Genomic DNA, 19,182 nt, shown 5'->3' with positions numbered 1-19,182 from the left:
GCAAATGTTTGGATTGTGAGACGCATCATGACGTGGGTGTGACATTGTGCTTTGTTGTTCCATCTCTTCCTCCTTATGAGGATTGATGATGAATTTGGTGATGGCAAATTTTGAAGTAGAGGGATTGTGGTGACGAATTTGGTATAGAGGAAATATGGGGAAGACGTGACAGTAGCGACGGATTGGTAATGTGTAGATTTTGTAAATATGGGGTAAGGGCAAGGGTAGTGTAGGTGACAGGGGGGTGACGTACGGTAGGGACGAGCTTTCTCACTTCGCCCTCCGTACGCATTTCGCCTTGCATTGCCTTATTGATGTGTACCCTTGTGACCTTACCCCTCGCTCATTTGTCTTTCCCCTTTTGTCTCCCACATGACCTGTGCACCATTGGGTGCCGAGGGGAGCGTGCGTGGGTCGGCCATTGTGCGCCCGAAATTCCCAGAACCAGCTGTCTGCATCGATGCACCACATTATGGACCACATGTCTGTGGCCGAGCACCACCTATGGACCCCATGGGTTGGGGCATGGCCCCTCTGCTGGCACCGGCCATGAGGGCCCGAAATCTTGCTGGCAGACCTTGGCCACAGGGCACCGATGCCCCACAGGTGAACCACACGTAGTCGGCCCCTGTGGGCCATAAATAAAATAAAAACGGACACGTTAGGTGCATTCTTTTATTGCAAATAGGCCGCCAGCAAGGGAAGATGACAACACCAGGAAAATAATAATAACCAGCAGAGGGAGCCGAAGAGCAAGAGATCACCTGCAGGGTTAGGGGTGGTTGGTTTATTTTTATTGATGAACAATGGTGACTGCACCGATTGGTGCTTGAGGGTGCTTGTATTGGTGCGTTTTTGGGTGCTTTCATGGTGCGTCGATGCAGAGCAGACTGTCTCCCCCCCAGAAAGAACAATCACAGGTCCTGGGTTAGTTTTGTAAATAAAAATAGCGTCATTGTAAATAATGCTTCCCACCGTCAGTGTATAGTTTGAAGACCATTCCGCAATTCGGTTAACTGTGGGCGTAAGTCTGTTAGGCAGGGTGCAATGGAGCAGCGGGACACATTTATTTATGTTTTAAAACTGTCGCACTCAGGGTCAGGTTAAAAGTAGAGGGAACTACACCTACGTGTCACACTAAATAAAAGTTGTAGGCCCGGGCCGTACCTAAGAGGAGGAGGGTGCAGTGTTGCGGGTATGAGAACTGTGTATTTTTTTTATTGTGTGAATTGTTATTATTGTTTATTCTGCGCCCCCCTGCCTCCGGAGCTGTGTAAAGGTGAAAGGGCATCCCATAATTAGTCCACAAGCATACACGTCAGCCAAATAATGGAATACCTCTGTTTGATAGTTATCTCTTATTATGTGTTTTTAGAGTAAGGCTGTGTCTCCCATTAATTGAAATACTCCATTGCACCAGTGAAAGAGATAGATTCCCTTCATTCCCACTCCCAACACTTCCATTCCCCCCTTTTTGTCAATTGCAATTCGCATTGCCAACTGCATGTTGGGCGGTTTTCCCTTCATCCGCCATTGACCACGAGGCAGGGTTGGGGAAGAAAGGTGGGTCCCCACCTCGTCAGAGAGGGGAGGAGTGAGCCAGCCCCACTCGACCAACCATGAACAAGGGGTTTGGCTTGAGAGGGCGGGGAGAGAACGTTTGGGGGAGGTTCGCAAAGGTTGAGGGGCGGGGCCTATATAACCCACGGCGGGGGTGTTCCCAAGAGAGATGCACTTTGAGTTGAGACAAGGAGGGATGAAAAAGAGCTGGGTCATCAGAGCAAGAGCGCATAAGGAGGAGAGAACCCGTCACGCCAGACCCCCCCACCAGCGCATCGGCTCCACCAAGCAGCTCCGACCCGTGATCCCGCGCACACGACAGGCCCGGTGGCATCAGCGGCCGTCGAGGTCCAGCCCGACGTCCCGTGCGGGATCAAGCTCCAGCCAGCTCCGTGCCGTCCCCCCCCCCTCCAGCCACACACCTCCTTCCAGCAATCCACTCTGCAATTCCCCGCGTGAGTCAGTGTCTTTGTTTGTTCTGTCCTGGGAATAAGTTAAGTCTGTATAACTATAAGCTAGTATTTGCACTGTGTCACCTGCGTCTTATGTGTTGTAAATAAACCTTGATTGCTCCTTTTTGCTTGTGTAAATAATAAATCCCATTACTCGTCTGTACGTCTTCTCGTTTTATTCCTTTTCCTCTTTGCATTGCGTCGTTTTAGTCTTTTCCCAGATTGGACAGCTGCGGTGCGATACGGCCAACGTTTGGGCGGGATCGGGTTCTAATCGGGGAGTAACTGTTCGGGCACGGTAATACCAACCGCTCGGTAAAATAACATCTAAAAACCGCGTCTGCAACAATATATATGTATATATATACACATACACCACCAGTCAAAAGTTTTAGAACACCTCAATTTTTCCAGTTTTTATTGAAATTTACGCAGTTTAATGTCCAGTGAATAACCTGAAAAGGTACAAAGGTAAGCAGTAAACTGATCGAGGTTAAAAAAAAGTTTAGGTTAGCAAAAACGGGAAAATAATGTAAATTGCACAGTTATATTGTAAAAAAAAAAAGGCCTTCTTCAGGGATCAAGTAATGGGTTAACAACTTACAGCTGTCCTGCAGCAATGTAAGTAAATTAAGCCTTGAAAGTTGATGCAAACAATTCCTACAGGTGTCCCAACCTCTGCCGATTACTTGATTACAAACCCCATGTCTGTGTAAAAGCAGTATTGGAACAGACTGTTATTACAGCCTCTGAAGCATTATTTGGACAATATTGCACTGCAGGAAGTAGTATGTTGGAAACTGGAGGAAACTCTGACAGGAAGGGGTCTGGCAGACCCAAAGCCACAACAGAATCAGAAGACAAGTTTCTGAGAGTCAACAGCTTGCATGATAGGCGGCTCACAGGACAACAGCTTAACACTGGTCGAAGTAAGCAAGTCTCAGTTTCAACTGTGAAGAGAAGACTTCGAGCTGCAGGTTTGACAGGTCGAGTCGCAGTAAGAAAGCCATTGCTAAGATGGCAAAATAAGAAAAAGAGGCTTGCCTGGGCCAAGAAGCACCGCCAGTGGACTACTGATGACTGGAAGAAGGTCTTATGGACCGATGAATCAAAATTCGAAATCTTTGGTTCATCACGCAGGGTTTTGTACGCCGTTGATTCGGCGAAACGATGGTTCCTCAGTGTGTGACACCAACTCTCAAACATGGAGGAGGAAGCGTGATGGTCTGGGGCTCTTTTGCTGCATCCAGAGTCGGCGACTTGCACAGAGTGACTGGCACCCTGAACCAAAAGGGCTGCCACAGCATTTAGCAGCACCATGCAATACCCTCTGGTATACGCCGAGTTGGTCAGGGGTTCATCCTACAGCAGGATAATGACCCTAAACACACCTCCAGGCCATGTCAAAACTACCTTCGAGGAAAAGAACAAGACGGTAGGCTTCAAATCATGGAATGGCCAGCACAGTCTCCAGACTTAAACCCCATCGAGGTGGTTTGGGATGAACTGGACAGAAGGGTGAAAGCAAAGCAACCTACAAGTGCAACACATTTGTGGGAACTTCTGCAACAGTGTTGGGAAGAACTTCCCGAACAATATTTGATTTCCATTTTAGAAAGAATGTGTTCAGCGGTTATATCTGCAAAAGGTGGCCACTTTGTGGAGTCAAAAATTTAAATTAAATTTTGTTGAACAAAATGATTCTATGATTTCTTTTTTATCTCCAATTGTTTATTTGTTCTATGCTTAATCTCAGAGTACATTGAGACATTAAACTGTGTAAATTTCAATAAAAACTGGAAAAATTGAGGTGTTCTAAAACTTTCGACTGGTCGTGTATATATATATACTAGCGGGGTCACCCGTGGGAATCCCACGGGCATGGATGTGTGTGACATTTCGACATATTGAGTTATATGCTGCACATTCATTTTTACAAAATGGTTACTGGCAAGTCATCAGATCCAGAAATGGTGTGATGAACACAATTTATTTATTTCACATAATATGTGACCCCTCACTCCTCTCCACCTGACACTCTCCTGTCTCCACCTGACACTCTCCTGTCTCCACCTGACACTCTCCTCTCTCCACCTAGCACTCCTCTCCTCTCCAAACCCTCACATCCCTCTCCTTTCCAATCCCTCACCTCTCCAATCCCTCACACTCCTCTCCTCTCCAATCCTTCACACGCCTCTCCAATCGCGCCTCACACTCCTCTCCAATCGCGCCTCACACTCCTCTCCAATCGCGCCTCACACTCCTCTCCAATCGTGCCTCACACTCCTCTCCAATCGTGCCTCACACTCCCCTCCAATCACTCCTCTCCAATCGTGCCTCACACTCCTCTCCAATCACGCCTCACACTCCTCTCCAATCGTGCCTCACACTCCTCTCCAATCGCGCCTCACACTCCTCTCCAATCGCGCCTCACTCGCCTCTCCAATCGGCTTTCCCCGTCTCGTTTCTCTCCTTTTTCTCCCGTCTCGTTCTTTTTCTTGCTCCAAATCGGCCCGTCGGAATCGGAAATCGGCCCGTCTCGCCCGTCGGCCCGTCGGAATCGGAAATCGGCCCGTCTTGCTTTTGTGCTTGTGCGTAAATAAATTGTGTTCATGACACCATTTCTGGTGTTGGGCTAGCGGCTAGGGTGCCGGCTTAGGATCCTGGGTTCGAATCTCGGTCGATCGCCGAATTAATGCCAGGGGGGTTGACTCAGCCTGTCATCCTTCCGAGGTCGGCTAATTGAGTACCAGTTCACTGGTAATTCCCTGTTTGTCGTTGAAGGCGGCAAAAAGGGTTGGCGTCAGGAAGGGCATCCGGCCGTAAAACATTGCTTCAAAAAGGGGACAAAAAAACAACAACTACCACGGTCCCCGAAAAGGCCAACCCCCCGCTTTGCGGGGAAAAATGGCCTCTAAACGGTGGTTTTTACACCATTTCTGGATCTGATGACTTGCCAGTAACCATTTTGTAAAAATGAATGTGCAGCATCTAACTCAATATGTCGAAATGTCACACACATCCATGCCCGTGGGATTCCCACGGGTGACCCCGCAAGTTTGCATTGACGTTCGTCGATGGACTCGTTCGCCCGTCTCATTCGTTTTCTTGCTGCATCCTGTTCAAGTCTGCGTTCTTCATCGATCGTCTCATTCATTTTGGAAATAGAAGTTTCCACGCAGCGCATGAATTGTCACGATCCTCAAGAGGAATTTGTCTCGTAATCATCAAATGATAAATGGCAAGTAAATTATATTGTGGAAAATTAAAGATTTCAAATAAACCTATTTAAAGTGTATGCGCACATAACTAATTTTAAAAAACGAAGAAATATCTCTCGGTAATTTCCTGAAACATATTTTACTTCCGGCTAATATGTTGAATGAAATAAAAACGAAGAAATATATGTCGGCATCATTGTTGACGTTTTTGTGACGACTATCATCAAACGAAATAGTAATATATCATAACGGAAAAGCAAAAGCGAATTTTTAATATATATCGACACATTGCCGGCGGTGTCATGTTGGGCGGTGTATGATACACCATGACGCGATTTTAAAAAATATATCTCTGCATTTTCCCGCGTGTGTGGATTGTTCTCAATTATTGCTGACACCGAGTCCAAAACCATCGATAAAAATGAAATCATATGGTGAGTTAGATTGGAGATAAAGGCGTGAGAGAGACTCAATGGCCTTGAAGTTACAGGCCTTTGAGAATTCATTTCGTTCTATAAACGGCAACTTTCATCGGATTTTCTTCCCGTTTTTTTTCAACCGAGTCTAAAACTATGTTAGCGACTGTGAAAAATGAAATGATTTATCGAATTTGATTTGAAATAAAACTGGGGGAGAGCAAGACACCACGGGCCTACAAAACAGGACTCAAAGCTATGCGAGTTAATAAAATGGTGGATATTTGTTTATAGCCACTCCCAGAATGGGTGGAGCTATGGGTGGAGCTACTCTGCAAACCGAGTAAGCCACACCCCGGACAGACACCCAACAGATAGACAGACAGACAGAATCATCTACGGCTATTATAATATAGATATACTAGCAGAAGTACCCGGCGTTGCTGGGCGGGGGAGCAAGGGGAGGGGGACGAGGAGGAGAGGGGGGGAGGGGGCGGAGAAGGGGGAGGGGAGGGGGAAGGGGGAGGGGAGGGGCAGGGGGGGAGGGGAGGGGGAGGGGGGGAGGGGAGGGGGTGGGGGGAAGGGGAGGCGAGGGGAGAAGGGGAGGCGAGGGGAGAGGCAGGAAAGGAAGGGGAGTGGCTCACGTTTCTGATTTAAGTGTGATGCCGATCTGGAAGAAGAAGAAGCCGTACTAGCAACTTCGTACACCTCCGGAATTGTTTGATTCATTTGTATTCAAATGTCTGGGAATTGTTTTGTATTTATTTATGTGAATGTGTACTTGTATATAACTGTCATTAATTTACAAAGGCTTCGGCACTATCGAGCGATTTATTTTAAATTGAGCGACCTAAAACACTCCCAGGCACTCACTGATGAACCTCTGAAAGTTTGATGAAGATCCGTTCAGCCATCTCTGAATAAAACGTGGACACACACACACTGACACAGACAACTCACGTTTATATATATAATAGATAGATATATTGGGAAATTGAAAAGCTTCCATTTTCTTGGGCTATCGCACCTCGCTCCAGGAACATTTTCAACGCCGCTCTTTCATTGATGAAATAATGCAGCCAACTTTTAATCATTTTCCTTTTTTTAATTTCCACTAATTTTCTTTACTTCCTCCTGCAGGGTACTAAGGCATTCAGTTGAGGCCACTTACGAGAACCAAGGTCCCAACCCTGGTTTCCGCATGGAGATGTCCATCTTTTACGTGGTCTATTTTGTGATATTCCCCTTCTTCTTTGTAAATATCTTCGTGGCACTTATCATAATAACCTTCCAGGAGCAAGGAGACAAGGTCATGTCGGAGTACAGTCTCGAGAAGAATGAGGTGGGAGTCACTTTTACTTTTAACAGATATCTTTTGTCATATTATTCTTTTTCCATGAAAGTCCTTGGCATTTGCAGTAAGCCTTATTCTTTATCCTTATCTAGCTCTTGAACCTTTTCAAGTCCTAACCATTGCCTCTTTGACACAGATTTGGGATTGTGAAAACTAGCATTGTTTTTATTTGTGAAAGCCTGTTTATAGCATATTCCTGGTGCTAGATGTTTGTTTGGTGTATCTGAGATACATTTTATTAGTCAGTACATCTTTGGGAGAAAACATTCTCAATGGTGTAACATATAGTGGAAACTGGGGTGCATTGGGATTTCCCCTTTAGCAGCTACAGTTTGTCTTGACCAATGACATTAAGTGCCAATATTTATAACTTCTATCATCTGTATATTAAAGTAGCCGGATTTCTCCATCCGTTCATCCATTTATCTGACATGCTCATTTTGCTGGGATGCTCACTACGACGTTACGACGTTACGTCTAGCACTAGGCCTCTACGGATGTGCACAGCACCCTCTATGGACTAGGACGTCCAGCACTCAACCTGTCCCGTCCGGGCACTTCACTGACAGCAGTTGAACACCATATCCCATATATCTGACGATCTGATGTCCATAGGTGACGGGATGAATGCCAGACACAACGCATCAGGATGATGGGTTTAGTAAGATGGCAGTAGTATGAGAATGAGAGTTCTGGGACAACCACAATCTATCATTGAAGTGGTAGACAGTTCATGGCTATTTCTCCCAAAAAAATCATAGATATTTCTCTTCAATAGACAACCTTCAATAAAAATGAATGTTGAAGTAAAAACTAAATTCTAATTTGAGACGTCTCCACTCAGACAAACAAAACAGACAGAGGGAAAGATTAAAGAAAATAAAAAGAAAATCCCCCCCCCCCCCCCTTTGATTTGGCACTCAACTATGTTATCGACAAGTACTTTGGTGGGGTCGGTAGCTGAGAGGACTATGTGTCGAAGCGCCCGCACAATGGCGCTGGTTAATCGCGCCAGCCCACCGAGCCGTGCAGCAGACAGCCAACGTTCCCCCGCTCGATCCCGGCCTAGCCAGCACAACCCGGTCCTTAGGTCCCTCGAAGAGCACCGAGTCAAAACGAGACCCCTGGCTCCAATGCTGCAAGGTTTTCTGGGCTCCGAACAGTTCTCCTCAAACGCACACAAGATGACGCGACCGCCCGCCACGAAGCCAGCACCAGAGAGAGATAAATTCTGCAACCGCCTGATCCGACCGCCAGAACCAGAGAGAGCGAGAGGGAGGGACGCACCCTCCTTTTTCGCTTTCTGACATCACACTCCACCAATCCTGACGTCCCATTACATCATCCCATCTCCACAACCAATCATCCCCATCGAGGCAGGGCCTCACGGCCTGCTTGAAGCCCAATGACGAAGCTCGGGGCGTGGCTTGCCAGTTACGATCCTTCGAGGCGGAGCCTAGCCGTCCTTCGGGAATGTTCGGCTGGGCGGGGTTTAGTTGTGGGTCATAATATCCGGGTACTGCCGGCGATTATCGTTGTTGTTGTAATGGCGGCCCTTTTTAGTTGAAATAAAAACATAGGGAAAATCACATGGGGGCAATTACACACTGGGGGAATTAACCGTATAGACCTACCTAATTAGCATAGCTCCACCCCTCGTATGGAGACACATACAATCTTATTCTCTACAACTTCCCTACTTATGTACATCGAGGGTTCTTCATCTTCACATCACATGGTCCATGCTGAACGATACATTCCTATCTCCACTATGGTATTTCATCCATACCCCAACAAATGTAACAATATGTAGCATATGCTAACAGATAAACGCACTCAGCTGATGGATCTTTAGCTGTTTATTCCTTGTCATTATAAGAATGCTGTCAATTTATTTTCTTCTGGCTTTAGTAAGCAGCAGCAGGCCTGGTGTTGGGCTAGCGGCTAGGGTGCCAGCTTAGGATCCTAGGATCCTGGGTTCGAATCCCGGTTGATCGCTGAATTAACGCCAGGGGGGTTGACTCAGCCTGTCATCCTTCCGAGGTCGGCTAATTGAGTACCAGTTCACTGGTAATTCCCTGCTTGTCGTAAAAGGCGACAAAAAGGGTTGGCGGCAGGAAGGGCATCCGGCTGTAAAACATTGCTTCAAAAAGGGGACCAAAAAACAACAACAACCATGGTCCCCGAAAAAGGCCAAACCCTGTTTTGTGGGGGGGAAATGGCCTCTAAAGGTGTTTTTTTTTTTTAGTAAGCAGCAGAGCCAAATAAATAGGCACTTGTCCAAGTAATGTAGATTATAAATTAATTATTTGTTACCTCCCCACCGAATGTGAGCAGTCATTATGTTTTCACCCCTGTCTGTTTATCTGTTTGTTTGTCTGTAAACAGGACATCTCAAAACGTTGTGCATGGATTCGGCTGAAATTTGGTGGAGAGGTTGAGGTTGTGAAGATTGGTGAAGATCCTGATCCGGGAACGATAATTTTTTAATTGATTCTTCACAATTGAGTGATCTGGTGGCACGATATCTCAAAAAGTTGTGGACTGATTTGTATCGGGCTAAAAACAATATAGTGTACAGCACAACATCTCAAAATGTTTTCGATGGATTCGGATGAAACTTGCTGGACAGGTGTGGGTGTGATGAGGAAGAAACAATTTGATTTTTGTGAAGATCCGAATACCGATCCCGATCAGAATTATGTGATTATGTGAACTATGTGAACAGCTGTCTTGAAGACCGGAAGGGACAAATGAGATTGAAGAGAGTGTGGAAAGTGGTTCCACAGGCAGGAAAAAAGAGTGATAAATGAGTGGAGGTGAGCAGTAGTTCTGGATTGAGACAATTTCCCTCAGATAGTGTTTCTGGTGGACCGTGTGCATCCTGCAGATGCCTAGGGGGGACAGAGTATGGAGAGGGCAGAGGGTATACAACCAGAAATGAGGCGGAAGAAGACAGTCGACAATGACGAAGTGATCGGCCCATGGACTCAGCTTCATCTTCATTGCGTAAGATTCCAATGATCTTGAAAGCCTTAGGCCCTGTCACACACAGGCGGATATTTTGGCGACTACTGGCGACTGCTGGCGATCAAGATTTTTCGGCGACTACTGGCGATTTTGGGCGGTCAAATATGGTCAGGCGGCAGTATGGCGACTGCAGGCGGCCACATTGCGACTGCATTGCGACGAAGCACCGACCTCGCCCCGAGTGGGATGGCGACTGTTGAAGATCGACGACGACTGCATTGCGGATGCACGGCGGCAGCGTGGCGACAGTCTGGCGGCTAGATTACGACCGATGGCGGATCGCGGCGACTGCATTGGGGCCGGGTGGCGGTTTACTCCGACGTCCGCAAGACTGCAATAAGACCGCCGGCGATTGGAGACGATTCACACATGATGATTGTGTGATCACACACAACACAATCATTCACAAATGATTCACACATCAAGAGACGATGTCTGCACCGAACCTGCCACCAGCTGACGATGACGATGACTCTGGCAGTCAGGATTATTGACACATTAGTGATTACTTGTGGATATTTGTGCTATTGGATACTTGTGCTGTGCTAATGGATACTTGTGCTATGAACATTGCGATTCATTATTGGATACTTGTGCTATGAACAAATTTGTATTTAATATGAACAAATAAATTTGTTTGTATTAAATATAAATTTCAAAAATCACTGTTTCGTCCTCGCTCCAGGCACTCATCAGACGGGTAAAGCTACCGTTAGTGTTTCTATTTTGCATTTAAAAAAAAAAAAAATCTTTATTTCTCTATTTTACATTTCACTTTATTCATTTCAATGATGTGTGACATGAAGCATAAAGATGTTTGATGTACAATAAGAAAGTTAATAAAGATGTATCATTGTAATGTAATAATCAAACTTTTCTGCAGGGAGAGAGAATGGAAATAAAGTCCAACAAATTATTTCCACTGGTCCCAAGTCCCATAAATAAAGCTTCCAAAGGACCAAAGTCCCAAAAATAAAGTTCCCAAAAGTCCCAAGTCCAAACAATAAAGCCATGTCCTTGTCGGCACCACAGGACCTCACTCCACGGAGACCCTCACACCATCCTGTCTTGCCATGGAATGGAGCTCAGCATGAGCCAGCAGTAGGTCATTCGCAGCAATATCTTGGTCCAGTGCTGCCAAGTCATTCAGAAGGACCAGCTTCATCCTATGTTCATCATCCATGATAGATGTTGGTAGAGAGACCCTTGGTAGACCTTTACCACAGAACATACTGCAGTGAGCTGAAATGTCCACCCCTATTTATACCTGGCCAGAAAATCGTGGTATGTCGTAATGCAGTCGCCAGGCAGTCGTATCTCTGTCGCCAGTGGCCGTAACTCGGCCGCCACTAGTCCTACTGCTGTCGTCGTCAGTCTCCCATAGCCGCAGGGGAGACGTGGCGGTTCTTCTGTAGTCGATATGCAGCCGCAACAGTGTCGGCCCGTAGTCGGGAAGATGCCGCAGGAAGGCCGTATGGCATTCGCATCTCTGCCGTGCTAGCTGCTGGGGCGATTGCGGAAGACTATGAGCGACTGGGTTGCGGCCGCTTTACGCTCTTATTACGGATACCGAAGACAGCATGGCGGTTCCATCACGACAGCATGGCAGATTTTTTTCGATTGCGACTGAGCGCGCCGTTTTTAAACATTTAAAAAACTTTTTGGCCCCTTTGCGGCTCTTGCCGACTGCAGGCGACCTGGGGAGGATAACCACGACTACAGGCGACCGTCCATTACGGTTTCATTACGATTGTCGGCGGGTGGTGGCGATTTTTTCAGTCGCCAGTAGTCGCGGACAAATCCGCCTATGTGTGACAGGGGCTTAATGGACGTGATGGTGTGAGGGTCTCCGTGGAGTGAGGTCCTGTGGTGCCGACAAGGATATGGCTTTATTGTTTGGACTTGGGACTTTTGGGAACTTTATTTTTGGGACTTTGGTCCTTTGGAAGCTTTATTTATGGGACTTGGGACCAGTGGAAATAATTTGTTGGACTTTATTTCCATTCTCTCTCCCTGCAGAAAAGTTTGATTATTACATTACAATGATACATATTTATTAACTTTCTTATTGTACATCAAACATCTTTATGCTTCATGTCATACATCATTGAAATGAATAAAGTGAAATGTAAAATAGAGAAATAAAGAATTTTTTTTTTTTTATGCAAAATAGAAACACTAACGGTAGCTTTAGCCGTCTGATGAGTGCCTGTAGCGAGGACGAAACAGTGATTTTTGAAATTTATATTTAATACAAACAAATTTATTTGTTCATATTAAATACAAATTTGTTCATAGCACAAGTATCCAATAATGAATCACAATGTTCATAGCACAAGTATCCAATAATGAATCACAATGTTCATAGCACAAGTATCCATTAGCACAGCACAAGTATCCAATAGCACAAATATCCACAAGTAATCACTAATGTGTCAATAAACCTGACTGCCAGAGTCATCGTCATCGTCAGCTGGTGGCAGGTTCGGTGCAGACATCGTCTCTTGATGTGTGAATCATGTGTGAATGATTGTGTGTGATCACACAATCATCATGTGTGAATCGTCTCCAATCGCCGGCGGTCTTATTGCAGTCTTGCGGACGTCGGAGTAAACCGCCACCCGGCCCCAATGCAGTCGCCGCGATCCGCCATCGGTCGTAATCTAGCCGCCAGACTGTCGCCACGCTGCCGCCGTGCATCTAGTCAGGTTCACTATGTTTTTTCGTTCAAAATCATGGTAGATTAGCAAACCTATACATTTTTGGAAACGTTATTACATGGAAAATCTGAAAATCAATGTTTACATTTGCCAATTCCGACCAATTCCATTCGACCAATTCGACCAATCGACCAATTCCATTCGACCAATTCGACCATTCGACCATTCGACCATTCGACCAATTCGATCGATTCCATTTGATTCGATTCATCGAATTCGATTCGATCGACCATTCGACCAATTCGATTTGCCAATCAATTTGACCGACCTTTGCTTGTGTGGAACGGACTGTGAAAACGATGCGGACTATATTGTCGGATACGACACACAGGACAGTGATGACGAACTCTAAATGGCATATTCTGTAATCGTGTATGTTTGATGCCATTGACTGCCTGTGTATATTTTGTCATTGACTGCCTGTGTAGATGTGAAGTTATACTGACCGCATGTGTATATATGATTTTGCTGACTGCCTGTGTATGTTTGGTGATATGAATTATTGTGACACATTTTGATGTTATTAACTGCCTGTACAAAATGATAACATGTATTTGATTATGCAACTTATCGCGAATATAAAGACAGTATTTTGCTATTCAAAACCTTTGATTCGTGTCTTACCATTCCCCATAGCACTAATTTGATACTTTCATTGGATTCCTTGTCCCTGAAAATATAGGTTTAGTATATTTTAAAAAGTTTTTAGGGTAATTAGAGGCAGAAATAGAACAAAATATGTATTTTACAGTGGCAATTTTGAAAATCCAAAATGGCCGCTGTCGTGAAAATCAAGCTCAGACACGACTTGACCTCTGGGTAGGTTTTAATATCATTTAGATCTGCAGTACATCCTGTAAAAATACATGCATGCAACAGGCATTAAATCAGAGCATTTCATGAGCAGCAATGGTCGATGCAATATAACAATGGTTAGCGCAGCGCATTGTCAGCGCAGCATTTGGGGCGTACATACCATTCAAACTACTGGATAATGTCACAGTGAGTTCCGCTGAAGTGTCTGCGCGCCCCGGTTGTCCCGGGTCTTATAGACGCCCCCCCCCCCTTCCGTAGCAAGCACCCCTGGGTTCACCTTGGTATAATTTCACTACATTCTCCCCGCCGTTAGAACTATACTGCCGCTCGGCAGGTTGCAAGCAAGCATCAGCAATAAACGAATGGGTCACGTCAATCCACGTCAGTCGGTCCACCCGTAGCGGTCGGGGCGGCGAACCTCCCTGCCAGTTCGTGTTCGGAATCTACCGGGCACGGCGTCCCCTAGCCCGGAGTCCCCCGCGTCGGAATAGCCGCCGGAGGTAGGAGTCGGAGGGGGCGCCCCTGCGCCTTCGGGCACGGGAGCGGGGGACGACGGGAGTGACAGTGGTAGTTCCATAGGGGAAGCTTCGAAAGAGTCCATAGACTCGTAGACGGGTTCGTCGATATCCCTGTCGTCGTCCCCACATGGGGCGAGATGGCGTACGGAGACAGTAGACTCGCGGCCATCCGCCGTTAACACGCGAGCATGCTCGGGATTAGCCTGGAGGACCTGCACCTTGTCAACAAGGGGGTCGTACTTGCTAGCGCGAACCGCTCGTTTGAGATAGGCGGGCCCCGGTTCAGCGAGCCAGCTGGGTAAAGATTGGATACTGCCGGAGCTTCTAGGGTGGTGGAACAGTCGTTCGTGAGGAGTCTGGTTGGTGGCAGTACATAGGAGAGCCCGGATCGAGTTTAGAGCGGCAGGCAGCGACCACGCCCATTTATCGAGGCCTCGGCCGAGGGTCCGAAGGCTTAGCATGACGGCCCGCCATATAATCCCATTAAAGCGTTCGATCTGTCCATTCGCTTGGGGCCGGTACGGGGTGGTGTAGCTCGAAGCGACATTATGCTGGAGCAAGTAGCCCCTCACCTCCTGGGACAGGAACACCGCACCCCGATCGGTATGCACGTAGGCCGGATACCCGAACATAGAAAACAAATTCTGCAGGCACCGAATAACCGTGGCAGCCGACATATCCCCGCACGTGTAAGCAAAGGGGAATCGGGAATACTCATCGACGATAGTGAGTAGATAGCGAGAGTTGCTCGACATCGGCAGCGGCCCTTTGAAGTCCATCGCCAAGCGCTCCCACGGTCGAGTAGCCCTAATGAGTGTCCCCAGAGGTGGGCTATAAAAATGCGGTTTGAGTTCCGCACAGATCGCGCAATCACGGCAGATGCGGCGGATGTCCTCCATCGAGTACGGCAGATTGCCCGCGCGCACAAAATGCGCGAAGCGCGTTACCCCGGGATGACACATAGTGCTGAGCAAAGTGCGCAGCCCCTCCAAAGTTACAACCCCCGCGCAAGTGGCCGGCCTCGATAAGGCGTCAGCGACCAGGTTATCCTTCCCCGGGCGGTATTTGATGGTGTAGCAGAAGTCGGCGAGTTCGATACGCCAACGGGTGATTTTCTCATTCTTAATGCGCTGAGCATGTAAGGTGTCGTACATAAACGCAACACTCTGTTGGTCCGTGATGATTTGGAAACTCCGCCCAAGCAGATACGGACGCCATCGCCAAATTGATTCGACGATCGCGTACGCTTCCTTTTCGACAGACGAATGCCTCCGCTCGGCGGAGGTGAGAGTCCGCGAGAAGAAAGCCACAGGGCGGCCTCCTTGGGAGAGAGTCGCCGCTATCGCATGATCCGAGGCATCACTCTCCAAAACGAAAGAGGCACTCTCGTCAATCGTCGCGACAGCGGCGCCAGCAATGTCGACTTTAAGGCCCTCGAAGGCCGCCAGGGCGGCCGGGCCCATGGGGAAAGTGTCGCAGGCCACGAGCGGGCGGAGCTTTGCGGAGAAATTTTGCACCCACTTTGAGTAGTGGGCGAACAGCCCTAGAGCGCGTTTCAGCGAAGCCCGATCGCTAGGCGGAGCCATATCGAGCAAAGGGCGCAGACGCTCCTTATCCGGAGAGACGGAGCCATGGGTCACGGTGTACCCCAAAAGGTCTACCGTGCGTAGAGAGTATTGACACTTCGCCGCATTCATGGTTAAGCGATATTTCCGCGCGACCTCGAGGAAGCGTTTCAGATTAGCGTCGTGATGCTCCTGGTCATACCCACAAACCGTAAGATTGTCCAGATAGACAAAGACATCGGTCAAATTCTCCTTCGCAACGAGGTCATCCATAGCTCTCTGAAAACAAGCGACGCCGTTCGTTACCCCAAAGGGAAGTCTCGTGAACTGGTACAACCGCCGACCCGATTCAAAGGCTGTAAAGACGCGATCAGCCCTAGAGATGGGGACTTGATGATACGCACTACGCAGATCGAGAGTGCTATAAACGGAATACAGGGCCACCTGGCGTACCAGGGCGTCCATCCCCGGTAAGGGGTAGGCATCCAGCTGTGTAAAACGATTAATCGTCTGCGAATAGTCGATTACCATTCGCCTGCGGTGGGCCTCACTCCGCACCACTAAGACTTGGGCCCGCCACGGTGACCTACTGTGTTCTATGATACCGTCCTTCAAGAGCAGGGCCGTTTCTTCCGCAATGAATTGCGCGTCCGCGCGAGAGTAGCGCCGCGATTTGACGGCTACAGGGGTACAATCAGTGGTCAGATTGGGGAACAGTGAGAGTGGCTCCATGTCCATTTGAGCGAGGGCGCACACAGCGAGCGTGTCCGGCCCTCCGAAGTCTATTTCCAAACGTCCATGCCGCTTAAGGAAATCAAGTCCTAACAGAACGTCAGCGCATAAGGCCGGTAATACCATGAGATACACGTCCGGGAACGTGCGTCCGTTTATCACAAGTTTCAATCGACACGCCCCTTTTGTGCTCAACCGAAGTCCCTGAGAGGCCATGAAGATCCGGCGGGTTGTCCCGAGAACCGGCCACCCATGTTGATGCACGAGTCGCTGATCAATAAAACTATCCGTGGACCCCGTATCAATCAAAGCTTGCGCAAAAACGCCCGCGACCGTGAGCGGAATGAAGGCCTGCGCTAGGCCGGCAGACCCGGCAGGTATAGTTCCGGCCGGGCGAGAAGATCGCGCCTCGCGGGTGGATCCCACGCCGGCTGCAATCCTTCGGGCCTCAGCAGGAGCATTGAAGTCAGTTGGCTCATCAGTAGTTTCATTTGCCAGAGTGGGTGTGGGGTGGTCGTGAGAGCAGCCGCCAGATGGCGCTCGAGCCACGTGAGAAAGATTTCTGCCATCTGCAGATTCACATGCCAAAGTGGGTGCATGTAATTCGCAAAAGCTGCCGTCAGATGGGGCTCGTGTCACGTGAGAAAGATTTCTGCCATCTGCAGATTCATATGCCACAGCGGGTGCATGTAATTCATAAATGCTGCCGTCAGCTGGCGCTCGAGCCACGTGAGAAAGATTTCTGCCATCTGCAGATTCACATGCCAAAGTGGGTGCATGTAATTCGCAAAAGCTGCCGTCAGATGGGGCTCGTGTCACGTGCTGTGTTTGCCGCACTTCGAGAGGAATTTCCAAAGTAGGAGCATGTCGCTTGTTTGAAGTAGGCGTTCGAACGCCAGTCAAGGTCGGACCCGCTGTGACCGGTCGCGTTCGCGCCATTTGGTTCGGCGGCCCGATGTATCTCACCAAGGTCGGGCGAGAAGCCAGAGGCCCGCGAGGAGGAGAGCGGCTCTTCAAAGCTGAGCAAGGCGCCCCGTCCGGCGCTCGATCCGTTGGCTCCGCGATGAGCCCATTCAAGGTCGCTCGGGAATGCGTGCCCCGAGCGGCCTTTCTGCAGACCTTTGCAAAATGGCCCTTGGTGGAGCACAGGTGACATGTCGCCTCTCGGGCCGGACATTCAGAGCGAGGATGCTGCCAATTTCCACAAAAATAACATTTTGCATACCGGGCAGGCCGTGGCCTGGCAGCGGCGGCAGCAGTGAGGCCGGAAGCGGAGTCCGCTTCCAGAGCTCCCAGAGACTCGGCCATCGTGGTGGTCGAGTCCTCCTCCGTATCCTCGGCGGTAGCCCTCTCAGGTCGCGCGAGTTGCGAGGTCCCCGCCACGACTCGTGGGTGATCATATGCGGTCAATTGTTCTCGGGCATCTGTGTATACGCGTGCCAGCCGTAGTGCTTCTGTAAATGTCAGCTCCGCGACCTCCAAGAGACGGAGCCGCAAGACTCCAGAACTAATTCCGGAGATGAATGAATCTCGGAGCAAATCGTCCTGCACTTGCTCGTGGGTCCGGACGTCCTGCACGCAGTCTGCCAATAGGTAGCGCAACTCTTGCGCGAAGCGATCGATCGATTCAGACGGTTGCTGTCGCCGCTGAGAAAGTTGATGCCGGCCGTGTACAGCGCTCCGTGTCTTTACGTAGAGGCGCTTCAGCTCGGCTAGGGCCATAGCGTACGTCCCAAATCGAGAAATGTTCTTGAAAACAGTGTGATGGACCTTGGACTGTAACACGGACAGCTTTATCGCAGCGGTTGGCTCTGTCTCGTGAGCCGCAAAGTAATTCTGCAGCGTGTTGAGCCAATGAGCAAACTCCGATGCAGATCCCTCAGCTTAAGGGTCGGCTCCGAGAATCGGTACCACGATCATCTTGTGGTCAGCCATTCCGGCGATCTAAATGATATTAAATGTCGTGAAAATCAAGCTCAGACACGACTTGACCTCTGGGTAGGTTTTAATATCATTTAGATCTGCAGTACATCCTGTAAAAATACATGCATGCAACAGGCATTAAATCAGAGCATTTCATGAGCAGCAATGGTCGATGCAATATAACAATGGTTAGCGCAGCGCATTGTCAGCGCAGCATTTGGGGCGTACATACCATTCAAACTACTGGATAATGTCACAGTGAGTTCCGCTGAAGTGTCTGCGCGCCCCGGTTGTCCCGGGTCTTATAGACGCCCCCCCCTTCCGTAGCGAGCACCCCTGGGTTCACCTTGGTATAATTTCACTACAGCCGCCATACAGGTATCTCTCCAAATGTAAACATTGATTTTTAGTTTCCTTATGCTATAACCTTTCCAAAAATGTATAGGTTTGCTAATCTACCATGATTTTGAACGAAATATAATTTATTGACAAAGTGAACCTGACTAATCCGCAATGCCGTCGTCGTCGATCTTCAACAGTCGCCATCCCACTCGGGGCGAGGTCAGTGCTTCGTCACAATGCAGTCGCAATGTGGCCGCCTGCAGTCGCCATACTGCCGCCTGACAATATTTGACCGCCCAAAATCGCCAGTAGTCGCCGACAAATCCGCCTATTTGTGACAGCGGCTTTAGTTTCCATAGTGTCAAGTTGAGCAAGCGGTGAGGCAGGGGAACCAGCCTAAAGGGCAGAGAGGTACTCCATGAAGCTGCGGATGAAAGCGTTGTAGGGGGAGAGGAGCTCAGGTGTGCCAAGGAAGGACTTTGCCTGACGGAGGATGCACAGTTGGTGTCTGGCTTTGGAGGCCAACTTTGAAA

At 48.5% G+C, this 19,182-nt stretch overlaps 1 protein-coding gene across 1 annotated transcript in view; it reads left to right on the top strand.

The window, feature by feature from the left end:
• LOC137439185 (putative voltage-dependent N-type calcium channel subunit alpha-1B) overlaps positions 1-19,182 on the top strand; it is an 856,614-nt gene that overhangs the window by 513,777 nt on the left and 323,655 nt on the right. The window contains exon 30 of the mRNA XM_078766934.1: positions 6,790-6,991. Coding sequence (XP_078623060.1) covers positions 6,790-6,991 — 202 coding nt within the window. The remainder of the gene's footprint in view (positions 1-6,789; positions 6,992-19,182) is intronic.

This window comes from Myxine glutinosa, chromosome 13 (genome assembly GCF_964187855.1).
Source record: "Myxine glutinosa chromosome 13, kmMyxGlut1.1, whole genome shotgun sequence".
In the NCBI taxonomy this organism is placed as follows: Eukaryota; Metazoa; Chordata; class Myxini; order Myxiniformes; family Myxinidae; genus Myxine; species Myxine glutinosa.
Note: the sequence above shows the minus strand (reverse complement) of the source record. Positions and strands in the feature narration are given on the sequence as shown.